This window comes from Moschus berezovskii, chromosome 14 (assembly GCF_049115385.1).
Source record: "Moschus berezovskii isolate FMDL1 chromosome 14, NW_MosBer_1.0, whole genome shotgun sequence".
In the NCBI taxonomy this organism is placed as follows: Eukaryota; Metazoa; Chordata; class Mammalia; order Artiodactyla; family Moschidae; genus Moschus; species Moschus berezovskii.
In genome coordinates this window covers 19,725,252-19,748,781 of record NC_142473.1, presented here as the reverse complement: position 1 = coordinate 19,748,781, position 23,530 = coordinate 19,725,252, and the positions used below count along the sequence as shown (strand labels likewise).

The window sequence follows — 23,530 nt, the reverse complement described above, 5'->3', positions numbered from 1 at the left end:
TCACCTGAGTCTGCCTGCTTTCTCCTAAGAGCATATCACCTATATAAACCCTCATTTTGCTTTCTTGACCTCCTTCTCTTATCTTTGAATTCTTTATGCCATGAGACAAGAACCTGCCCTCTGGCATCAATAATAACTAGTTATACAATTTGTTATTTTTGTTCAGCTGCTCAGTTGTGTCCGATTCTTTGCGACCCCATGGACTGCAGCACGCCAGACTTCCCTGTCCTTCACCATCTCCCGGAGCTTGCTCAAACTCATGTCCATTCAGTCAGTGGTGCCATCCAACAATCTCATCCTGTCATCCCCTTCTCCTCCTGCCCTCAATCTTTCCTAGCATCAGGGTCTTTTCCAATGAGTTGACGCTGCATCTAGTGGCCAAAGTACTAGAACTTCAGTTTTTACTCCATGCCACACACTACACTGTGTCATTATTATTATTTCATATAATCCTCAAAACAGTCAAAACAACCTTGAGAGGTAGCCATATCTTGGTGGGTCTTCATGTTGGTTTTTTTTTTTTTTATGCGGACCATTTTTAAAGTCTTTATTGAATTTTTTACAGTAATGCTTCTGTTTTAGGTTTTCATTTTTCAGCTGCGAGGTATGTGAGATCTTACCTCTCTGACCAGGGATTGAACCCACACCCTGTGCACTGGAAGGCAAAGACTTTTTTTTTTTTGGTTGCTCTGGGGCTTCATTGCTTTGCATGGGCTTTTCTCTAGTTGTGATGAGTGGGCGCTACTCTCTAGTTGCAGTGCTCGGCATTCTTACTGAGGTGGCTTCTCTTGTTCTAGAGCATTAGCTCTAGAGAGGTGGTTCAGTAGTTGTGGCACATGGGCTAAGTTGCCCCGTGGCATGTGGGATCTTCCTGGACTAGGAATCAAATCCATGTCTCCTGCATTGGCAAGTTGACTCAACCACTGTGCCACCAGGGAAGTCCCTCAGTGGTTCTTAATGAAAAGTGAGTGAAGTAGCTCAGTCGTGTCCGACTCTTTGCAACCCTGTGGACTGTAGCCCACCAGGCTCATCCGTCCATGGGATTCTCCAGGCAAGAATACTGGAGTAGGTTGCCATTTCCTTCTCCAGGGAATCTTCCTGACCTATGGATTGAACCCAGGTCTCCCGCATTGCAGGCAGACGCTTTAACCTCTAGGGCAATTTACCCTGCAGAAGATATTTGTCAGTGTCTACGGATATTTTTGGTTCTCACAATGACAAGAGATACTGGTGTCTAGTGAGTAGGGGCCAACGTTACTGCTAAACATCCTATAATGTAGAGGACAGATCCCCCTCCCCCCAAATAATGCATTATCTGGGCCAAAATGTGAATAGTGCCAAGGTTGAAAAATCCTGGCATACCTTTATCTTCATTTTACAGCTGAAGAAACTGAGGCTAAATGAGATTAAGTACATTTTCTTGAGACAGAAAGCTAGTAGGTTGGTGGAGTTAAGATATAAATCCTAATCTTTAGGATTCTAAACCCCATATGTGCTTGTAACCAGGCTGTGAATTCCCTATTACAGGGAATATGCAAATGCCTTTAAAAATCATATGTGGAGGTCACAGTGTGAATTTGTATGTCAGTTATTACAATAATTATAGTAGAGAGTTGAAAATGTGACAATGATTGGAAATAATTGATATTTCTGATTTCATAATGAGTTAGTATTTGGAAAATTGAAAGGATTTGACTGAAGTTGTCTGTGGTGTTCTCAGCGTTTCTCATCACTGTTAGTATTCTCACATAAATACAAGTCAAATTTACCTGAAGTGGTCAATTTGGAAAACATGAGATAAAAATTATTTTTATATTCAGAAACAAAGCTCAGATTTTTCAAAACTAGATTCCTTGTACAGATTCTGTTCTCCACCTGCCCTGCTTTTTAACATGCAGTTTATGATCATTCACAACTTTCAGACTCATTCATTTTCAAAGAAACATATTCATTAGAGTGGCTTCACTGAGCCAAGTCCAAGATTTGTCATCTCTGTACAAGGCTGCTATACCTCTTGCACTGCCAGCCCTCAGGGCTAATGGTTTCCCAAGACAACTTAATAAAAGAATATTCGGATGTGAAATAACTTCAATAAACAGTCTATACACTAAGCAGTCTATAACCTCTGCACAAGCTTCCAATACATCAGATGTATTTAATAAGTTCTACACATTTCATGATTAAAGTAATCTTCGAAAATTAGGATTAAGAAAGGAGCTTCCTTAAAATGTGAAAGACTATAAACCTGATATTTATGGCAAACTCAGAATGGAAACATTTCAGAGATAGTCTCCTTAAAGTCAGGAAGAAAACAGTATCAGCTATCACAGTCACTTTCAAAACTATACAGAAAAACTTGACCAACATGATAAGACAAGTAAAAGTAAGATTAAGAAGGGATAAAAGAAAATTACTATTACTTGTAGATGACATGATCATTTAAATGCAAACTCAGTGAAATCAAAGGACAAGCTTTATGAACTAAGGAGTTCAGCAAATCTGATACACAATATCAACTTACAAAAGTCAATATTCTGTATCTATATTAATAAAAACCAATTAGAAAACATAAGAAAAAAGATATGCTTCAAACTACTAATAAAACTGTTTCCATAAATTAAATAATATACAAAGATTTTATGAAAAAAGTTAAATTCTATTAAAGGATATAAAGAGACACTTGAAAAATGAAGAAATATAACACTGTAAGAGTGATAGTTCTTCTCAAACTAATTTCTATATTCCATACAGTGCCCATTATAATTTAATCAGGAATTTTAAAGAAGCTTGACAAACTTATTTTAAAACTTATATGGAAGACTACAGTTTGCAAAAAATAAATCAATCAAAAAATCAAAGAATAAAGACTTACCCCACCAGATTTTAGGAGTAATGTAAAGAAACAATGATTAAAAGATGTAAAGCACTGGGACTTCCCTGGCCGTCTGGTGGTTAAGATTCTGTGCTTCCACCACAGGGGCTGCAGGTTGATCCCTCCTTGGGGTACTAAGATCCCACATGCCATGTAGTGTGGCCAAAAAATAAAAAATAAGTAAATGCTAAAGTATTAAAATTCTTTTAAAGGGGTAAAGTATTGATTCTGAGCAGATATAAATAAGTAAAATAGAAACGGAAGACACAAAATCAGATCCAGATACATATGGGAATTTGCTATTTCTTGACGGTGCCTCCAGAAACCATTACGCCAGTTTAATAGATGATGTTAGGGGTAAACAGCTTGCCATAGTGAGATAAAGTTAGATCTCTACACATCATACATATCATATAAATATATATTCATATGTATAAATATAAATAAACTCTTAAAGGATACAAGGTAGCTTATGTAATAGAAAACATAAAATTATTAAATGTCATATGAAAGTGAAAGAAGTGAAAGTGTTAGTCCCTCAGTCATGTCCGACTCTTTGTGACCCCATGGACTGTCCATGGACTTTTCCATGCAAGAACAGTGGAGTGGGTTGCCATTCCCTTCTCCAGGGTATATTCCCAACCCAGGTCTCTCGCATTGCAGGCAGATCCTGTACCATCTGAGTTACTAGGGAAACACAATGTCCTATGAAGTCCTTGTAAATTCAGGGCAGGGAAAATTTTCTTTCAAGAAAACCTCAAAAGCATAAACAATAAAATAAAACAGTAGATTTGACTACATCGAAATTAAGACGTGATTAGATAAAGAACTTCATAGTTAAAATTAACAAGTGATAAATCAAGAGGAGGTATTTGCTATGCTATGAAAAAAAAATCATTCAAATGACAAGAAAAACATGAGAAGTACAATTTAAAACAGCCAAGGATATAAACAGACAATTCACAGAACAATAACAGAAAAACCCTCACATCTATCACATAGATGAAGAGATGGCTCCCCCTTTTTAAAAAGCATTCCTGCACGTTTTTATATTAATTTAATGTTAAATGAATCCTCCTAATATCCCAGTAGGTGAATCAGATACTTCTCAGAAACAATACTGACATGACATATTCAAAAACACCCAGAAGCCTGAGCAGAAGTGAGCAGATAACACAAAGTGTGAGGCAACCTTATATACACATCTGATGGGCAAAAACTAGAAAGCTGGATAAATTTGAGGCGGGGAGGGGGGCGCGGATGCAAAGAAAAATCCGGCTGCAAACTCACACCCGCTCCGGCCCAGGCGCTCCCCCGCCCCCGCCGCCGGAGCCCGGCGTGCTGCGCGCCCGGCTCCACCCACGCGGGAGCCGCGGCCGCGAGCCTGCGGAGATCCGCCTCCTCCAGCCCTGTCGGCGGTGAAGAAGCGCCCTCACTGAGACTTGGCTGCCGCTGGGCTCCGCGGGGACATGAGTGGCCGCGCCCGCGTGAGGGCGCGCGGCGTGGCCCGCAGCCCCGGCGCCGCGGAGGAGGGGCGCGCCCGAGGGCCTGCGTCGGTGTGTAGGCCGCTTCGCCGCCTAGCTGCCTCCCTCCGGCCGCTCCTTCGTGGAGACTGCCTTTCTCTGTACATCTCTCTCCCTCTGCTAGAAAGCAGCGGCTTCTCTCTTCTCTTTCAACTCTGAGTCTTTCCAGGGTTTCTGATACACATACATACGTATATATATACATATATATATATCCCGTTGGGAAGCTTATCTGAGTAAGATATTAACGTAGATGTTTTGGCCGCTGAAAAGGACTGAAAGTGGGAGGCGAGCGGATCACTCTTTTTCTGTTTTCTGAGTTTGAATTACTTCATTCCTTTGTCAGTCTCCTGGTGAAAGGACTGTACCTTTAAAGGCACTATTATTTGGTGTGTAACTCAATATGATCCATCTCGCTAATTTATATAAAAAGAAATAATTTCAAACACAAATGAAATTTAGAATCAACCACCGTGCATAGGGCTCCTTATTAAACTGAGGCAGCTTGGTTGAATTGAGAAGCATATGTGCAATTTCTGTGTGATGTTGCACTTAGTATTTTGAGCAATATTTAACAAAAACTTAGTATTTGGAGTAACATCTTAGACCAGAAGTGTTACGTGAGTAGTGTGTCCTCATTATGCCTTTACTCTCATAAAGAGATCTCTTGATTTTTCCCATTTTTTTTTAAGCAGGCTAAGATTTATACCTTCTTCAAAAGGGAATTATTGTGAAGAGAAAATGTTAATGGTTCTTTTCATTTGTTTTGTGAACTAATTTTGGACCAGTTTTTTCAGGAGCATCATCATCTGAGTGGTGGCCCAGATCCTCTGGGCTCAGTTTACTTTGTTGCTACAAACTTGTTCACATCAGAGCCCCTATGTCTAAGGGCTACAGAAGCATGAGTCCTGTGATCATCTGTGTGTGTGTTAGTTGCTTCAGTCGTGTCCAACCCTGTTTGATCTCGTGGACTATAGCCCACAGGCTCCTCTGTCCATGGATTTCTCCAGGCAAGAACACTGGAGTGGGTTGCCAGTTCCTTCTCCAAGGATTGAACCTGTGTCTCCTGCATTGCAGGCAAATTCTTTATCGTCTGTCAACAGGAAGCTAATGACCGCCTGTACCACCTTCCATTTGATGACCTTCTTGGAGAAGGAAATGGCAACCCACTCCAGTATTCTTGCCTGGAAAATCCCACGGACAGAGGAGCCTGGTAGGCTACAGTCCATGGAGTCACAAAGAGTCAGACATGACTGAGCGACTTCACTTTTGGTTGCAAGGCTCACACCTTTGCCTGTGGTGGCTAAAGGCTGTATCGGGCTCACAGTTAGCATTGAAATCAAAGATTGATGAATGGGGAAAACTGTAGCTCGGCCTTATCTTCTTTTCCAAAATGGGCAATCTTTTCTCCTCTCTCAAGCATCTTACCTGCTAACATTTTCTTTTCCTGGCTCATGGTATTCTATTGACATAGGACATGATGCCATTCTCATTCTCATCTCATGATAAGGTTTTAGTTTATGACTTAATATCTTAACTCTGACCAAATATCTTTACTCCTTTCAGCCTCCATCTATCGCGCTTATTGATAACGAAGCATCCTCTAGCAGTGACCATGAGAGAACAAGCAGTATTTCACAGAAATGTAAGTGCAGCTCCATCTGTTCCATTCAGTTCCATCCCATCTGAATGAAATAGGAGTGACTCAACCAGGCCTTTGAGCAGCAGACTCACTTCTTGAGCATCCTGTCTTCCTTTCCTTGAAGCATCCCTCTGTGTTGGTTGTATTTCTTTGAGACTTCCAAACACAGAGTCTGCCACTGAATTTCCTGATGGTGTTCGGCAGCTGGGAACCCCCAGACATTAGGAAGCCAATTTTTCTGATTTCCTTCTGTTTTTTACTGAATAAATTTGGAAAAAAATATTTTAAAATTCTTTCAGTTCAGTTCAGTCGCTCAGTCGTGTCCCACTCTTTGCGACCCCATGAATCTCAGCACGCCAGGCCTCCCTGTCCATCACCAACTCCCGGAGTTCACTCAAACTCATGTCCATGGAGTCGGTGATGCCATCCAGCCATCTCATTCTCTGTCGTCCCCGTCTCCTCCCACCCCCAATCCCTCCCAGCATCAGAGACTTTTCCAGTGAGTCAACTCGTCGCATGAGGTGGCCAAAGTATTGGAGTTTCAGCTTTAGCATCAGTCCCTCCAATGAACACCCAGGATTGATCTCCTTTAGAATGGACTGGTTGGCTCTCCTTGCAGTCCAAGGGACTTTCAAGAGTCTTCTCCAACACCACAGTTCAAAAGCATCAATTCTTCGGCGCTCAGCTTTCTTCACAGTCCAACTCTCACATCCATACATGACCACTGGGAAAACCATAGCCTTGACTAGACGGACCTTATGACATACAAATGTCAATACTGTTGCCTTGCAGAGATGGTAGAACCTGGCGTGCTTGTTTCCCATTCTGTCTTCCTTTCCCACCTGTGGCAGACATCACCATTTGATGGTAGCTCATGGTACTCTTCCCTGCAAATCCAGATTTGACCTCACGATACTTGTCGACATGCTGCTGAAAATAGCCCATAGCACACAGTGCTAGTTGGCTGCCCAATGTGCTAGTTTCCGGGGGCTGCTGTGATAGAATACTGCTGTCTCATAATGCCAGCCCTATTGCCATCATTCCAGCTTTTCTTTGAGAATTTCTTTCCACATCTGCGGCATGTCCTTGTGACTAGCAAGTGATGGAAACCCTTCATCCGTTGAGGGTAGACTGAATATTTTTACTTTTAAAAATTGTGGTAAAATATGTGTTATGAAAAATTGACCATTTTAACAATGTTGAAGTGCACAGTCCAGTGGCATTAACAATATTCACAATGTTGTGCAACCATTGCCATTATCCATCTCTTGGATGTTTCTCCTCTTGCAAAATTGAAACTTTGTGTGCATTTAACAATACCTCTTGATTTGCCCCTCCCCTCAAACTCTGCCGGGCTTCCCTGATAGCTCAGTTGGTAAAGAATCTGCCTGCAATGCAGGAGACCTGGGTTCAATCCCTGGGTTGGGAAGATTCCCTGGAGCAGGGAAAGGCTACCCATTCCAGTATTCTGGCCTGGAGAATTCCATGGACTGTATAGTTCACGGGGTCGCAAAGAGTCGGACACAACTGAGCGATTTTCACCAGACTCTGGCGACTACCACTCTATCAGTTCAGTCGCTCAGTCATGTCCATCTCTTTGCGACCCCATGGACTGCAGCCCACCAGGTTTCCCTGTCCATCACCAACTCCCGGAGCTTGCTCAGACTCATGTCCATCGAGTCGGTAATGCCATCCAACCATCTCATCCTCTGTCATCCCCTTCTCCTGCCCTCAATCTTTCCCAGCATCTATGGTAGACTGAATTTTTAGAAACCACCAGACACCACTTGAGCAGTAAATTATACGGATAATTAGCAGAAATAATCAAATTTTTTAAAATGAAATAAATTTTGTTATTTTCCTGAAAGACTCCGACTCCACTGAAAAGGGTATGGATAGCAGTTTTGGGTGAGTGGGTAATGCCATTGGGGTAGTTGCATATCATGACTATATCAAAGGAAAGAGATTTGTATCCTATTAGTCATGTTGCTGCTGCTGCTGCTGCTAAGTCGCTTCAGTCGTGTCCAACTCTGTGCGACCCCATAGATGACAGCTGACCAGGCTCCTCCGTCCCTGGGATTCTCCAGGCAAGAACACTGGAGTGGGTTGCCATTTCCTTCTCCAATGTGTGAAAGTGAAAGTTAAGTCGCTCAGTTGTGTCCGACTAGTAGCGACCTCATGGACTGCAGCCCACCAGGCTCCTCTGTCCATGCGATTTTCTAGGCAAGAGTACTGGAGTGGCTTGCCATTGCCTTCTCCAATGAGTCATGTTAGTTTGTGGTAATAATTTTGTAATGTAAAATTGACATTATCTTCAAAGTGTCAAAGTTATATCCAAAATCAGCATCTCTATACTCATTTAAAAAAGAAAATAGTTATCTGGAAATATATTTTAATTTCATGTTTTCTAGATCCTAAAACACTGACATGCCCCAAGGTGAAGTGCTGACTTTCATCCTCAGAGAAATGATCTAGCATAAAAACTGATACAGCCTCTGGGCATTTCTCTTCCTGTGGTTGGTAAAGTTGGGAGATTTTCAGCCTCAATCTCTGCAGAAGTTGATGTGGACAATCTTAATTTGTAATTCTTCAGGTGTTACGCAAGAGCTACAGGAGGGAGACCAACCCTCCATCAGTGGGTGTGGAGCAGCATGTAGGGAGAGAGAGCCTCCTCCTTAGTCAAGAGGAGAGTCAGAGTAGCCCCAAATGTTGTATGAGGTGGGACTAACTCAGAATCTGTTATTTTTAAGAAAACATACCATGCTTCCTTCACGAATATCAATTTTCAGGCTGCAGACTTCTGTACTTTCCCCATTGTTTTCAGCAATGTGGGTCAATTTTATTAAAAGCCACAAAAATCTGAGTTTTGGTTCCAGATGCATTTTTTAGGTAATAGTTGTAAGCAATATCACTACATGAAATATGAGATATTATGGTGTTTTCTTCATATTTTAGATGCAGGTGGTGTATCTTCGAGTGATTCTGGATGTACCTTCAAGGAAAGAGGTGGGAATGTCAGACGAGACATCATGGATTTGGCTGTCTGTACCAGAGAGAAACTGGCCCATGTGAGAGACTGCAAAACAGGTACCCACTCTTCATGTTACTTACCTTTCATTTTTTAAAAATATTTCCAAATCTTGCCTAAGGAATTTTCATTTCCAGATCTAAAATAAGTTCATATCTTGACTTCAAAGATATGTATTGAACATCTGCTATATTTAAAACATTATCTAAGGGTGGCAGGGAGGTTTAGGAGGGAGGGGACATATGTACACCTACGGTTAATTCATGTTGATGTATGACAGAAATCAAACCAATATTGGAAAGCAGTCATCAATCAATTAAAAATAAATATAGAAAAAGAAAGACAAAAAACCCAAACCAAACAAACAAAAACATTATCTAGACACTCATTGTTTTAGCCTTAATTCTCTCTTTTATTAATAGGAAGAATAACATTTTCTGTAAAACTACATTTCATTCATTGAAAACATTTTCTCCTTACCTCTGAGGTAGGGGTCTGCAAAGATGCTTTGTCCCTTTCTCAACTTTTTCTTCTATGGGAAAAAATAAACTTTCTGGGCTTAAGCTCTAAAAAAAACATGTAGCCTGTTTGGGGAATTCTTTACGATGATTCTAGGCTTACCCTTGAAATTGCAACCTAAAATTTTATGTGTATTTTTGGAAAAGTAGGCCTACTCGGATCCTCAAAAGGCTTTGTAATTCCCTTCAAAAGTTAAGACTGTGTGATACAGAAAGCCCGCAGATCAGTCTTTTTCAAACTCTTTCAAACCACGCAACAAAAATAAGTAGATTAATCCTTGTCCATCATATACACACTACACAAACACAATTGAAACAAAGTTTCATGAGGCAGTGTTGCCCTTCCAGTGGCAAGGGTCTTGGATCCATTCTATTATATTCTAGTCTTTCTATGAAACGTGATGATTCGCCTCACTTATTTTCATAACTGGAGCACTAATGAGACAGGATTAGTTTGAACACACTTGGTTAAGTGAGCTCAAAGGGTTGCCTGCCTGCTCGGACATTCTAGATGACTTCTCTTTGTCCATTAATAGGAGCAGCTAAAATATGTTGGTATGTCCTTTGGGAGGACAGCAACAAAAATGCTTTCCTTTAGATAAAATAGCACAATGATTCCTTGTTCCTACTGGGTATGTACACATGTCAATGGAAAAAAGTATTATCAGTAAATTAAGGATGTTATTAATTTACCGTATCAGTAAATTAAGGATGATGGCTGGCCACTGCCAGGCCCTCAGTTACTGCAGCCACTCTCCAACAAGGTACCCTAAGGGAGACTCGGGGTGGGAAAGAATAGGATAATGGCCCCTGTAGCTGAGGTGCATGGCAAAGGAATGATTCCAGTGAACCCTGACTTTTGCATCTTCCCAGGTAGTAAAGAATCTATCTGCAATGCAAGCAACCCAGGTTTGATCCCTGGGTCAGGAAGATACCCTGGAGAAGGGAATGGCAACAAACCACTCCAGTATTCTTACCTGGAGAATTCCATGCACAGAGGAGCTGGGGTGGCTTATAGTCCATGGGGTTCGCAAAGAGCTAGACATGACTGAGTGACCAACACTGTCATTTTCATACATAGAAAAGTGCTAAAGTCATCAACACAGGATGTCTGGCTTTCTTTAATTCAATCATCTTTAGAGGTTCCGACTCCCTGGTCTTTGTTGCAAAAACTCCTGTCTATCCTGCTCTTGCCTTGCCTCTTTGGGGGCAGACTCTCAGAGTTGTCTGAGATGCTGTGTTCCAAGCTTAAGCCCTCAGTTTTGTCCACTGAATAAAACATGATTCTCATCTTTTAAGCTGTGCGTTATTTTTCAGTCAATACCCATGTCAAAACTGAGGGGATATTTCCTAAGGTACACAGGATACTCTTTCATCCTCATGACGTCAGGGCTCATGTTTCCACTTCCTCCATGAGAAATGTGAAACAGTGACTGTTTGATAATTCTGTCCTGTAAGACAAACACTGGATAATTCCTTCGGAGGAGAGGTGAGAGTACTTCCTTTGTGCCCTCCTAGAGTCTGTCCTGGTGGAGTTTACAGCATCCTGGGCACTGACCAACTGTGTCACGGCCATCTCTGAATTGGTCCTGTAGAGTTGTTTTTTTTTAAATATGTATTTATTCATTCGGCTGTGCCGGGTGTCTTCATTGCTGCATTCAGGATCTTTGGCTGTGGTCTGCAAACTCTTGGTTGCCGTGTGTGGGATCTGGTTCCCTGACCGGGGATGGAGCCCAGGTATCCTGCATTGGGAGCCTGGAATCATTGCCACTGACCCAGAGAAGTTTCCGGAGAAGGCAATGGCAAGCCACTCCAGTACTCTTGCCTAGAAAATCCCATGGACAGAGGAGCCTGGTGGGCTGCAGTCCGTGGGGTCGCTACTAGTCGGACAAGACTGAGCGACTTCACTTTCACACATTGGAGAAGGAAATGGCAACCCACTCCAGTGTTCTTGCCTGGAGAATCCCAGGGATGGCGGAGCCTGGTGGGCTGCCGTCTATGGGGTCGCACAGAGTCGGACACGACTGAAGCGACTTAGCAGCAGCAGCAGCAGCAGAGAAGTCTCTGTCCTGTAGATTTTGAAGAAGTGAATAAAAGTTCTCTAGGGCCTGGAGTTCCGGGAAGCTCACATGACCTTCCTGTGCCTACAAAAGACAGAAGCCCAGAGTCCTATCTGTTCTCATATAGGGAAGTTGTGAAATTTCTTCTTCTGCTCCTTCTCTGGGGCTTACAGAGCCATCGAACCACTGACTGTAGTGTTTCAGTATTTTCTGAAATATGGTGAACTTTTTATTATCTGAATTGCCAAGAGAATGGGGAGTCTATATTCATGGTAAAAACTGGAGAGTTTCTTTCTAATCTGAGAGCACCATAATTTCAGAGCAGCATCTGAAGCTGTTATCAAACCAAACAGGTCCCCTCACCCACATGCAGTAAAGTCAATCTGCTGACACACTGTGTTGTGGTGAAGGAAATTGCAGTGTTTATTGTGAGGCACTGTACAAGGATCCGTTTACTATACAGTCCATGGAATTCTCCAGGCCAGAATACTGGAATGGGTAGCCTCTCCCTTCGCCAGGGGATCTTCCCAAACCAGGGATTGAACCCAGGTCTCCTACATCGCAGCCAGACTCTTTACCAACTTAGCTATCAGGGAAGCCCTATAATTTCAGAGCAGCATCTGAAACTTATCAAACCAAATGGGTCCTCTCACCCACGCGCAGTAGTCAATCTACTGACACACCAGCTTGTGGTTAGGGAAAGTGCAGTGTTTATCATGAAGCACTGTACAAGGAGTCTAGGACAGCTGGTGCTCAAAAAGCCCAAACTTCTGTATGCTCAGATGTTCAGTCGTGTCTGACTCTTTGCAACCCCATGGACTATAGCCAGCCAGGCTCCTCTGTCCATGGGCTTTCCCAGGCAAGAATTCTGGAGCAGGTTGACATTTCTTTCTCCAGGGGATCTTTGTGACCCAGGGATTGAACTCATGTCCCCTGCGTTGGCAGGCAGATTCTTTACCACTGAGCCACCTGGGAAGCCCTATTAATCCTTAGGTGCCAGTAGGTCTAGAAGCTACGTGATCATGGTTGTCAAGTATTTAACTTCTTCCATTGGGTGGGGGTTTTAGCATCTGTAAAACAATTCAGGAAATGTGCCCTAAATACTATTATCTAGGTACTTAGAGAGGAGCGAAAGCAGACGATATGGAAGAGGGGTCTGTCCCAGGAAGGCCCCATGGGGTCTTGCTCAGTTACAAAATTTCCACTTGAATGATTTCAGTTGCACAGAATCAGCCGGAAGGCAGTCTTTGGAAGGAGTTCTAGGGTAGTTGAATTCAGATACCCAAAAAAGGTCAGTTCCTGCTCTTAAGTTCTTATGAGGCCTGCTTTGCCAGTGTGATCCTTTTGTTTGCAAGACTCAGCTTCCCAGACGGCACTAGTGGTAAAGAATCTGCCTGGTGATGCAGAAGACATGAGACATGGATTCAATCCCTGGGTTGGGAAGATCCCCTGGAGGAGGGCATGGCAACCCACTCCAGTATTCTTGCCTGGAGAATCCCATGGACAGAGGAGCCTGGTGGGCTACAGTCCATAGGATCCCAAAGAGTCAGACATGACTGATGTGACTTAGCATGCACGCATGCACGTAAGGTTATCAGGCTGCCGGTTACTCAGCTTACTTCGTGTCACTGAACAAAAGTCCTTGCCTTCCAGCAACAATTATGCATATGCACGTACATTTTTGAATGCTGTGATTAATATAAACATGGTGTATTTTTTTCATTAAAAAATATTTATTTGTTTTCTTCAGGTTCCAGTGGAATACCTGTGAAACTGGTCACAAATCTCTTTAATTTAGACTTGCCCCAGGACTGGCAGCTATACCAGTATCATGTGACGTATAGTCCGGATATAGAATCCAGAAGGCTGAGAATTGCTCTGCTTTATAGTCACAGGGAACTCTCCAACAAAGCAAAAGCATTCGATGGTGTCATCCTTTTTCTCTCACAAAAGCTAGAAGAAAAGGTATAGTATGGTTAATTTTTAAGCACACAGATGTGCTTATATTTGTACTCCCCTATATAGATTTTAGAGGTTAGCTGATTTTCATGACAGCTGGAATAAGTGCGTCACTCACTCCTTTTCTCTTTCCTATTCCCATGCCCGAGAGCAAAAGACTTCTTAATTAAGACCTCATCAGTAATTTATTTCCTAATTAAGAAGCTGCTGGTCAGGCATTTCAGAAAGAAGAGCTGTAATACAAATACTGCTTTTTTGAAAATTTTTTTTCAAGGCACAGTGTCCTTGAGAGAAGAATCCTTTTTAAACTTTTCCCAAAATAGGCAAGAGTTTAAGAAACAGCATTTAACCTGTGGCCTCAGACCTTTAAATTTACTCTTCTTTTTTTTTTGCTCCTGTGCCTTCTGTCCATCTGTCCAAAGAACTTTACATCAATCTTGATACTAAAACTATCATTTTTCATGACTTGTTCCATCATATGAAATAGGAGTTACTTATATCAATCTTGCTCCTTGGAAGAAAAGCTATCACCAACTTAGACAGCATATTAAAAAGCAGAGATATTACTTTGCCAACAAAGGTCCATCTAGTCAAAACTATGGTTTTTCCAGTAGTCATGTATGGATGTGAGAGTTGGACTATAAAGAAAGCTGAGCACAGAAAAATTAATGCTTTTGAACTGTGGTGTTGGATAAGACTCTTGAGAGTCCCTTGGACTGCAAGGAGATCCAACCACACAATCCTAAAGGAAATCAGTCCTGAATATTAATTGGAAAGATTGGTGCTGAAGCTGAAACTGCAATACTTTGGCTACCTGATCCAAAGAACTGACTCATTGGAAAAGACCCTGATGCTGGGATAGATTGAAGGCAGGAGGAGAGGGGGGTGACAGAGAATGAGATGGTTGGATGGCATTACCAGCTCAATGAACATGAGTTTGAGTAAACTCTGGGAGTTGGTGATGGACAGGGAAGCCTGGCGTGCTGCAGTCCGTGGGATTCCAAAGAGTGAGACAAGACTGAGTGACTGAACTGAACTGATATCAAGCTTAGGGCTTCCCTGGTGGGTCAGCAGAAAAGAATCTGCCTACAGTGCAGGAGATGTAGGTTCCATCCCTGGGTCAGGAAGATCCCCTGGAGAAGGGAATGGCAACCCACTCCAGTATTCTTGCCTAGAGAACCCCATGGACAGAGGAGCCTGACAGGCTATAGTCCATAGGGTCGAAATGGGTTGGACATGGCTGAAGCAACTGAGGATGCATGCACATATCAATCTTAAGTATATTTTTGAATGGTTATGACCTTTGGATATGGCAACTGCATGATTCAAATCTATTTTTTACACCTTCCCATTTTTAGTCCTAAAATCAAAATACCAACATTCAGGTTTTTATCATATGCTTTGTTCTAAGGCAATATTAAGATTATTACAAAGAAAAAGAACCAGTTTCTGTTCTAAAGCAGAGTATTGAATTAAAACTCGATGCTTCTGTCCCTTGGAAAGTGTAATCATTTTAGTTCCTCATGTTGAACAGGATGACAGCAAGAGCATGAATGTAAATTTCTAGATTCCCTGTGAACCTTTGTGAATTTCCTCAAGAAGTGCTTTTCTGAACACTCTTGGAGCCTTTATCCTTTTATGAAATTTTAAGATTTATAGGAGCTACCTGAGTGTTTATTTCATCTGAATATGGAATTTTAAAATTATACCATATGACTAGGTTTAAGAACATGTAAAATCTGGATCTGTAAATTTAGAAACATTTTGATTCATCCTAAGTCCTTATTGGTCCCTCAATATTTTGTCCCATGACCAGATATTGATAGCATGCTGGTACAGTCTCTCATACTTAAATGACATATTTCAAGGGTATTGCTATCATTAAAGATCATCTTGTCTTCTGCGTACAGGCAGATTCTTAATCCCTGGACCACCAGGGAAGTCCCAGACTTTTGCACAGTTTTACCTGAGGCAAGGAACACTTCAGTGAAATATCTCATCGCTTGTGAGAGGATGCATTTCTCTTTGTTTCCATCCCTGCCCTACATTCTTGGTTCAGCCTGAAAGCCGTTAAAACTACACTTTCACTGTAGAAAACACATAAATGCCTGCTAAAGAACTGACTTCTTCTAATTACTCACCCTTCTGAAAAATCCTTCACCATTGATTCTACCGGCTGATCTATTCATTCTTTTACTCCAAAAAATCTGTACTGAGCCTTGCTTGGTCTAAGGAGCCTTACATTTAGTTAGGCACCTGGCATAAAGACCTATTCATGCATTCACTATACTGTTAGCATGTGGTTCCAGATTATAAGAACCCTCAGTTCAGTTCAGTTCAGTTCAGTCGCTAAGTCGTGTCCGACTCTCCGCGACCCCATGAATCACAGCACGCCAGGCCTCCCTGTCCATCACCAACTCCCGGAGTTCACTCAAACTCATGTCCACAGAGTCTAGACACACTGAAATCATAATCACAGAAAACTAGTCCATCTGATCACACGGACCACAGCGTTGTCTAACTCAATGAAACTAAGCCATGCCATGTGGGGTCACCCAAGACGGGCGGGTCATGGTGGAGAGGTCTGACAGAATGTGGTCCACTGGAGAACGGAATGGCAAACCACTTCAGTATTCTTGCCTTGAGAACCCCATGAACAGTATGAAAAGGCAAAATGATAGGATACAGAAAGAGGAACTCCCCAGGTCAGTAGGTGCCCAACATGCTACTGGAGATCAGTGGAGAAATAACTCCAGAAAGAATGAAGGGATGGAGCCAAAGCAAAAACAATAGCCAGTTGTGGATGTGATTGGTGATAGAAGCAAGGTCCGATGCTGTAAAAAGCAACATTGCATAGGAACCTGGGATGTCAGGTCCATGAATCAAGGCAAATTGGAAGTGGTCAAACAGGAGATGGCAAGAGTGAACATAGACATTCTAGGAATCAGTGAACTAAAATGGATTGGAATGGGTGAATTTAACTCAGATGACCATTATATCTACTACTGTGGGCAGGAATCCCTTAGAAGAAATGGAGTAGCCATCATGGTCAACAAAAGAGTCCGAAATGCAGTACTTGGATGCAATCTCAAAAACGACAGAGTGATCTCTGTTCGTTTCCAAGGCAAACCATTCAATATCATAGTAATCCAAGCCCTATGCCCCAACCAGTAATGCTGAAGAAGCCAAAGTTGAATGGTTCTGTGAAGACCTACAAGACCTTTTAGAACTAACACCCAAAAAAGTTGTCCTTTTCATTATAGGGGACTGGAATGCAAAAGTAGGAAGTCAAGAAACACCTGGGGTAACAGGCAAATGTGGCCTTGGAATACGGAATGAAGCAGGGCAAAGGCTAATAGAGTTTTGCCAAGAGAACGCACTGGTCATAGCAAACACCCTCTTTCAACAACACAAGAGAAGACACTACACATGGACATCACCAGATGGTCAACACCAAAATCAGATTGATTATATTCTTTGCAGCCAAAGATGGAGAAGCTCTATACAGTCATCAAAAACAAGACCGGGAGCTGATTGTGGCTCAGATCATGAACTCCTTATTGCCAAATTCAGACTTAAATTGAAGAAAGTAGGGAAAACCACTAAACAATTCAGATATGACCTAAATCAAATCCCTTATGATTATACAGTGGAAGTGAGAAATAGATTTAAAGGACTAGCTCTGATAGATAGAGTGCCTGATGAACTGTGGACGGTAGTTCGTGACATTGTACAGGAGACAGGGACCAAGACAATCCCCATGGAAAAGAAATGCAAAAAAGCAAAATGGCTGTCTGAGGAGGCCTTACAAATAGCTGTGAAAGGAAGAGAAGTGAAAAGCAAAGGAGAAAAGGAAAGATATAAGCATCTGAATGCAGAATTCCAAAGAATAGCAAGGAAAGATAAGAAAGCCTTCTTCAGCGATCAATGCAAAGAAATAGAGGAAAACAACAGAATAGGAAAGACTAGAGATCTCTTCAAGAAAATTAGAGATACCAAGGGAACATTTCATGCAAAGATGGGCTCGATAAAGGACAGAAATGGTGTGGACCTAACAGAAGCAGAAGATATTAAGCAGAGGTCACAAGAATACACAGAAGAACTGTGCAAAAAAGATCTTCACAACCAAGATAATCACGATGGTGTGACCACTTACCTGGAGCCAGACATCTTGGAATGTGAAGTCAAGTGGGCCTTAGGAATCATCACTCCAAACAAAGCTAGTGGAGGGGATGGAATTCCAGTTGAGCTATTTCAAATCCTGAAAGATGATGCTGTGAAAGTGCTGAACTCAATATGCCAGCAAATTTGGAAAACTCAGCGGTGGCCACAGGACTGGAAAAGGTCAGTCTTCATTCCAATCCCAAAGAAAGGCAATACCAAAGAATGCTCAAACTACCACACAATTGCACTCATCTCACACGCTAGTAAAGTCATGCTCAAAATTCTCCAAACCAGGCTTCAGCAATATGTGAACCATGAACTCCCAGATGTTCAAGCAGGTTTTAGAAAAGGCAGAGGCACCAGAGATCAAATTGCCAACATCCGCTGGATCATGGAGAAAGCAAGAGTTCCAGAAAAACATCTATTTCTGCTTCATTGACTATGCCAAAGCCTTTGACTGTATGGATCACAATAAACTGTGGAAAATTCTGAAAGAGATGGGAATAGCAGACCACCTGACCTGCCTCTTGAGAAACCTGTATGCAGGTCAGGAAGCAACAGTTAGAACTGGACATGAAACAACAGACTGGTTCCAAATAGGAAAAGGAGTACGTCAAGGTTGTATATTGTCACCCTTCTTATTTAACTTATATGCAGAGTACATCATGACAAATGCTGGGCTGGAAGAGGCAGAAGCTGGAATCAAGATTGCCGGGAGAAATATCAATAACCTCAGATATGCAGATGACACCACCCTTATGGCAGAAAGTGAAGAGGAATTAAAAAATCCTCCTGATGAAAATGAAACAGGAGAGTGAAAAAGTTGATTTGAAGCTCAACATTCAGAAAAGTAAGATCATAGCATCTGGTCCCATCACTTCATGGGAAATAGATGGGGAAACAGTGTCAGACTTTATTTTTTTGGGCTCCAAAATCACTGCAGATGCTGATTGCAGCCATGAAATTAAAAGACGCTTACTCCTTGGAAGGAAAGTTATGACCAACCTAGATAGCATATTAAAAAGCAGAGACATTACTTTGCCAACCAAGGTCCGTCTAGTCAAGGCTATGGTTTTTCCCGTGGTCATGTATGGATGTGAGAGTTGGACTGTGAAGAAAGCTGATCGCCGAAGAATTGATGCTTTTGAACTGTGGTGTTGGAGAAGACTCTTGAGAGCCCCTTGGACTGCAAGGAGATCCAACCAGTCCATTCCAAAGGAGATCAATCCTGGGTGTTCATTGGAAGGACTGATGTTGAAGCTGAAACTCCAATACTTTGGCCACCTCATGCGAAGAGTTGACTCATTAGAAAAGACTCTGACGTTGGGAGGGATTGGGAGCAGGAGGAGAAGGGGACGACAGAGGATGAGATGGCTGGATGGCATCACCGACTCGATGGACATGAGTTTGAGTGAACTCTGGGAGTTGGTGATGGACGGGGAGGCCTGGCGTGCTGCTGTTCATGGGGTCTAAAGAGTCAGACACGACTGAGGGACTAAACTGAACTATACTGAGGGCTTTCTCTAGGCCTTTCAAATATGAAATCAGTTTTCCTGTCTAAACTGTCACCGTTTTCCTCTCTTCTTTCCACATTTACTTTCCCTATCGTCTGTTTGCTATCCTTTGCTTTCTTCTTCTCCTCTGCTCCTTTTTTTTTAATGAATTTTTGAGAGGCTTCTTTCTGAAATCCAGTCATGTCTGACTCTTTGTGACCACATGGACCATAGCCTTCCAGGCTCTTTTGTCCATGGTGTTCTCCAGGTAAGAATACTGGAGCAGGTTGCCATTTCCTACTCCAGGGGATCTTCCTGACCCAGGGATTGAACCCACGTCTCCTGCCTCTCCTGCATTGCAGGCAGATTCCTTACTGCTGAGTCATGGGGGAATCCCCAAGATGGGCAGGACACTTTTTTAATAGGCTTTTGGGCATCCATGAACTCCTGTAAATGGGTACATTATATGCCTTGTTGTGGTATTCAAATACATGACATTTTCTTGGGAGAATATCTGTAACTTTCATCAGACTCTCACAGTAGGTTGTGACCTGTTTTCCTATACCTCCCCTTTCCTCCAAAACATCAAGAACCCTGCCTGAATTCTCTTTGGATTGAATCTTTGAACCCTGAGTCTGGTTTTGAATCTCAATTAAGAAATTTGGGAGTGGAGAGATGTGTTGCTTTTCTGGGATTAGCAAAATACAGAGGAATGAAAGCTTCCAAACGTAACCCGATGATTAGATTAATCACTCACATCACTAACAGCTGCAGCTTTGTTTTTGGTAGAGCCTGTGAAATTTTGACAGCTTTAGCAGAGCCACACGCTGTGCACTGGAGGATAATCTATTGAGTCCATTTTAAGTGCTTCTTTTTCCAGGTCACGGAACTGTCAAGTGAAACCCAAAGAGGCAACTCTGTAAAAATGACTATCACTCTGACGAGGGAGCTGCCGGCAAGTTCTCCTGTGTGCATCCAGGTCTTCAATATCATCTTCAAAAAGTAAAGTGCCTTAAATGTGAATTTAATTTAGGCCAACGATGCCTTTCAGCGTAGAGCCTGGGTATCAAAAGTATTAACAGTTTTATAGGCAGCATGCTGGCAGCAATGTCATCTTTAGGGCAATTTTCTGTGTATTTTCGTGTACTCGTGCAGTAATACGCACCGTAGCCATCACCGCCTTTAACTGGCACCTCGGTCACTATTCAGTATTATCTGTGTTGAGACAAGGGCCTCGAGGGTTGTGATGTCTCAGGGACCAGGGCAGGTGCCTTTGCCTTTTTCCTGTATGCACTCCCAGCCTCCATCCCCAGACTTAAAAATTGGGTCAGTAAACTGAAGGAGTGGCTTTTCTCCTGGCTGATTTGTTTTAGGTGTGAAAGGTCGTCACCATCTGCTTTCAATGCTTTCAGATCCCTTCCTTTCCCCATTTGTCCCCGGGGACAGAGGAAGGTTGTCACTAGGCTTTTCTGTGTTCTTCAGACTGATCTAAGGATTACTTGCTTCAGCATCAGCGTGGCTATTAGGTGCAGCTTGACAAAATCCAGGTTCCCTAGCCCCTCACTGGACCTAGTGAACAGAATTTTGTGAGTTGGGCCTGAAAAATCCATATTTTTGGCAAGCTCCCAGATGGGAGCTCAGAAGCTTGAGAACCCGTTTTCCATGCTGTTGGTGTGGATCTCTAGGATGATGTGTTAAAAACCTAAGATTTTAACCCTTTGCTCTGGACAGGATGAGAGGAGTTTGGGTTTACTGAGTAGGACACATAGAGGGATTTCCATCACACAGATACATTGATTCCTAATTCTAGTCAGAAGTCTAGGCAAGTGTCTTCCGATCTTATATGGGCCTCAGCTCAGCACTGTAAAAAATGCTCTTCAGAATCCATTTTTGCATGTACCCCACTGATTATTTTAAGTCAGCTGACATTTGGAAGGTGCTTTACAGTGACAGAGCTCTTTCTCTGGTGCTAGAGTTTCCTTGATCTTTACACAATTGCCCTGAGGCAGGTATGATTAAACGCCCCATTTTACAAATAAGGAAACTGAGGCTCCGATGACTTTGGGTAGCCAGGAAGCACACAATTGGAACCTCTGTTTTCAGACTTGAAACTTCCATTTCCCCAATGCACAGGGCAGCTTCAGATCAGTAATGTGTCATGTTCCAAAAGCAGCCAGTTAGTTGCTGAAGAGGCAACCTTGTCATTTGTTAGCAAAGAGGAGCCTGAATAGACTCATTAGAAACAAACTCCTCGGGAATGTAAATTGGCGCAGTTACTGTGGAGAACAGTATGGAGCTTCCTTAAAAAACTAAAAATAGAACTCCTGTATGATCCGGCAACCCCTCTTCTGGTATATACCTAGTAAGAACTCTAATTCAAAAAAATCCTCACCTCAGTGTTCACAGCAGCACTATGTACAATAGCCAGGACATGGAAGCAGCGTAAATGTCCATCGACAGATGAATGGATAAAGAAGATGTGGTACATATATGCAATGGAATACTATTCAGCCTTAAAAAGAATGAAATAATGCCATTTGCAGCAATATGGATGGACCAAGGAAATGGCAACCCTCTCCAGTATTCTTGCCTGGAGAATCGCAGGGACGGGGGAGCTTGGGGGGCTGCCATCTATGGGATTGCACAGAGTCAGACACGACTGAAGTGACTTAGCAGCAACAGCAGCAGAGATGATCATATTCATTGAAGTAAACCAGAGAAAGACAAATATCATATGATATCACTTGTATGCGAAATTTAAAAAATGATATCAATGAACTTATTTACAAAACAGAAATAGACTCACAGACAGAAAACAAACTTATAGTTACCCAAGGGGATGGGGAGTTAGAGGTAAATTAGGGATTTGGGATTAACATATACACAATACCATATATAAAATAAGCAACTGGGACCTACTGAATATCACAGGGAACTATATTCAATATCTTGTAATAACCTATAAGGGGAAAGTATCCAAAAAAGAATATACATATATAACTGAATCACTTTGTTGTACACTAAAACCAATACAACATTGTAAATTACCTATACAAAAAGAAAGAAAGAAAAAAGAAAGGAAACGGCCTCCTCATTTCGAAATAAGAACGGGGCCAGAAGACCCTGTGGACATGGCTTTTCTCACCTCAGCCACAGCAACCAGAATCTTACCGTCACAGTCATATCTGCTAAGGGACCACTTCCTTTTGCAGTTAAACCCAGAAGAGTAGAACTATTTTCAATCGTGTCATTCCCAAATATATAGTGATTGTTCTTGTATATACCCTCATAGGTATATACAGTAGCTAAACTTTCAGCATTATAACAATAAGAGTTCTGGACTTTTCTACTAGTTTGTATTTCAGCATGGGTACAGACTTAGAAGTATACTGTTATAGACAGATGTTTAACACAGATTTAAAATATATATACTTTCAGGATCTTACAAAAGTTGTCCATGTACCAAATTGGACGGAACTTCTATAAGCCTTCTGAGCCAGTGGAAATTCCCCAGCACAAGTAGGTTTATTTATGTTTTGTTACTCTGAAGTTGTTATAATGTGAGCAATATCATTTATGATGCAATATTGTACCATTATGCCTCTTCTGAGAGACTCCGTGGTAAGAAAAGTCATGGATTTTTTTAATTTTCAAGTTTTTAATAGAATGGTGAATGTCAAAAGGTAGCAGTCTGTTTTCTTATCTTAGTGTGCTAGATCATTATCATAAGTCCTAGAATTCAGAAACTGAGTGTGTTTCTGTGTGTGACAAGTAATCATTAGAGCAGAATAAACTCGGCTATGTTATACCTCATAAGTGGGGCTCTGTTTTCTGGCTGACAGACCGTTAACACAGCCAGGGTGGGAGGTAGGAAATTATTGGGTAAAAAGATGTCAGATACCCAAGCCAACTAAGCTGCCCTAGTGAATGATAGAACCATTGGAACACTTGCAGAATCTTCATCCTAAACTAGGAAGTAGAGACTGCAGCGAAGGTGGTCTTGAGCTGGTTGTTCCTCAGCTTTCCAGAACATGTGGTTGAGCCAAAAACAGAGGCAACCAGTGACCCAAAGGGAGAAATACAGATGCTCCCTGACTTAGGATGTTTCGACTTAATGACATTTTGACTTTACGATGATGTGAAAGTGATACACCATCAACAGAAACCACACAATGAATTGTGGATGTTGACCTTTTCCTGGGCTAGCAATACAGAGTATGGTACTGTCTGATGATGATGGTTAGCTGCTACAGCAACAGCACCCAGCCAGC

At 42.1% G+C, this 23,530-nt stretch overlaps 1 protein-coding gene across 2 annotated transcripts in view; it reads left to right on the top strand.

The window, feature by feature from the left end:
• Positions 1-4,341: 4,341 nt before the first annotated feature.
• PIWIL4 (piwi like RNA-mediated gene silencing 4) overlaps positions 4,342-23,530 on the top strand; it is a 59,413-nt gene continuing 40,224 nt past the window's right edge. The window contains exons 1-6 of one of the 2 annotated variants that reach the window (XM_055422936.2): positions 4,342-4,428; positions 5,962-6,040; positions 8,993-9,124; positions 13,394-13,608; positions 20,140-20,261; positions 22,698-22,778. In XM_055422936.2, the coding sequence (XP_055278911.2) occupies positions 4,342-4,428; positions 5,962-6,040; positions 8,993-9,124; positions 13,394-13,608; positions 20,140-20,261; positions 22,698-22,778 (716 nt within the window). Of the gene's footprint in view, positions 4,429-5,961; positions 6,047-8,992; positions 9,125-13,393; positions 13,609-20,139; positions 20,262-22,697; positions 22,779-23,530 lie in introns of both variants that reach the window. The other variant, XM_088843440.1, reaches the window with a different exon arrangement.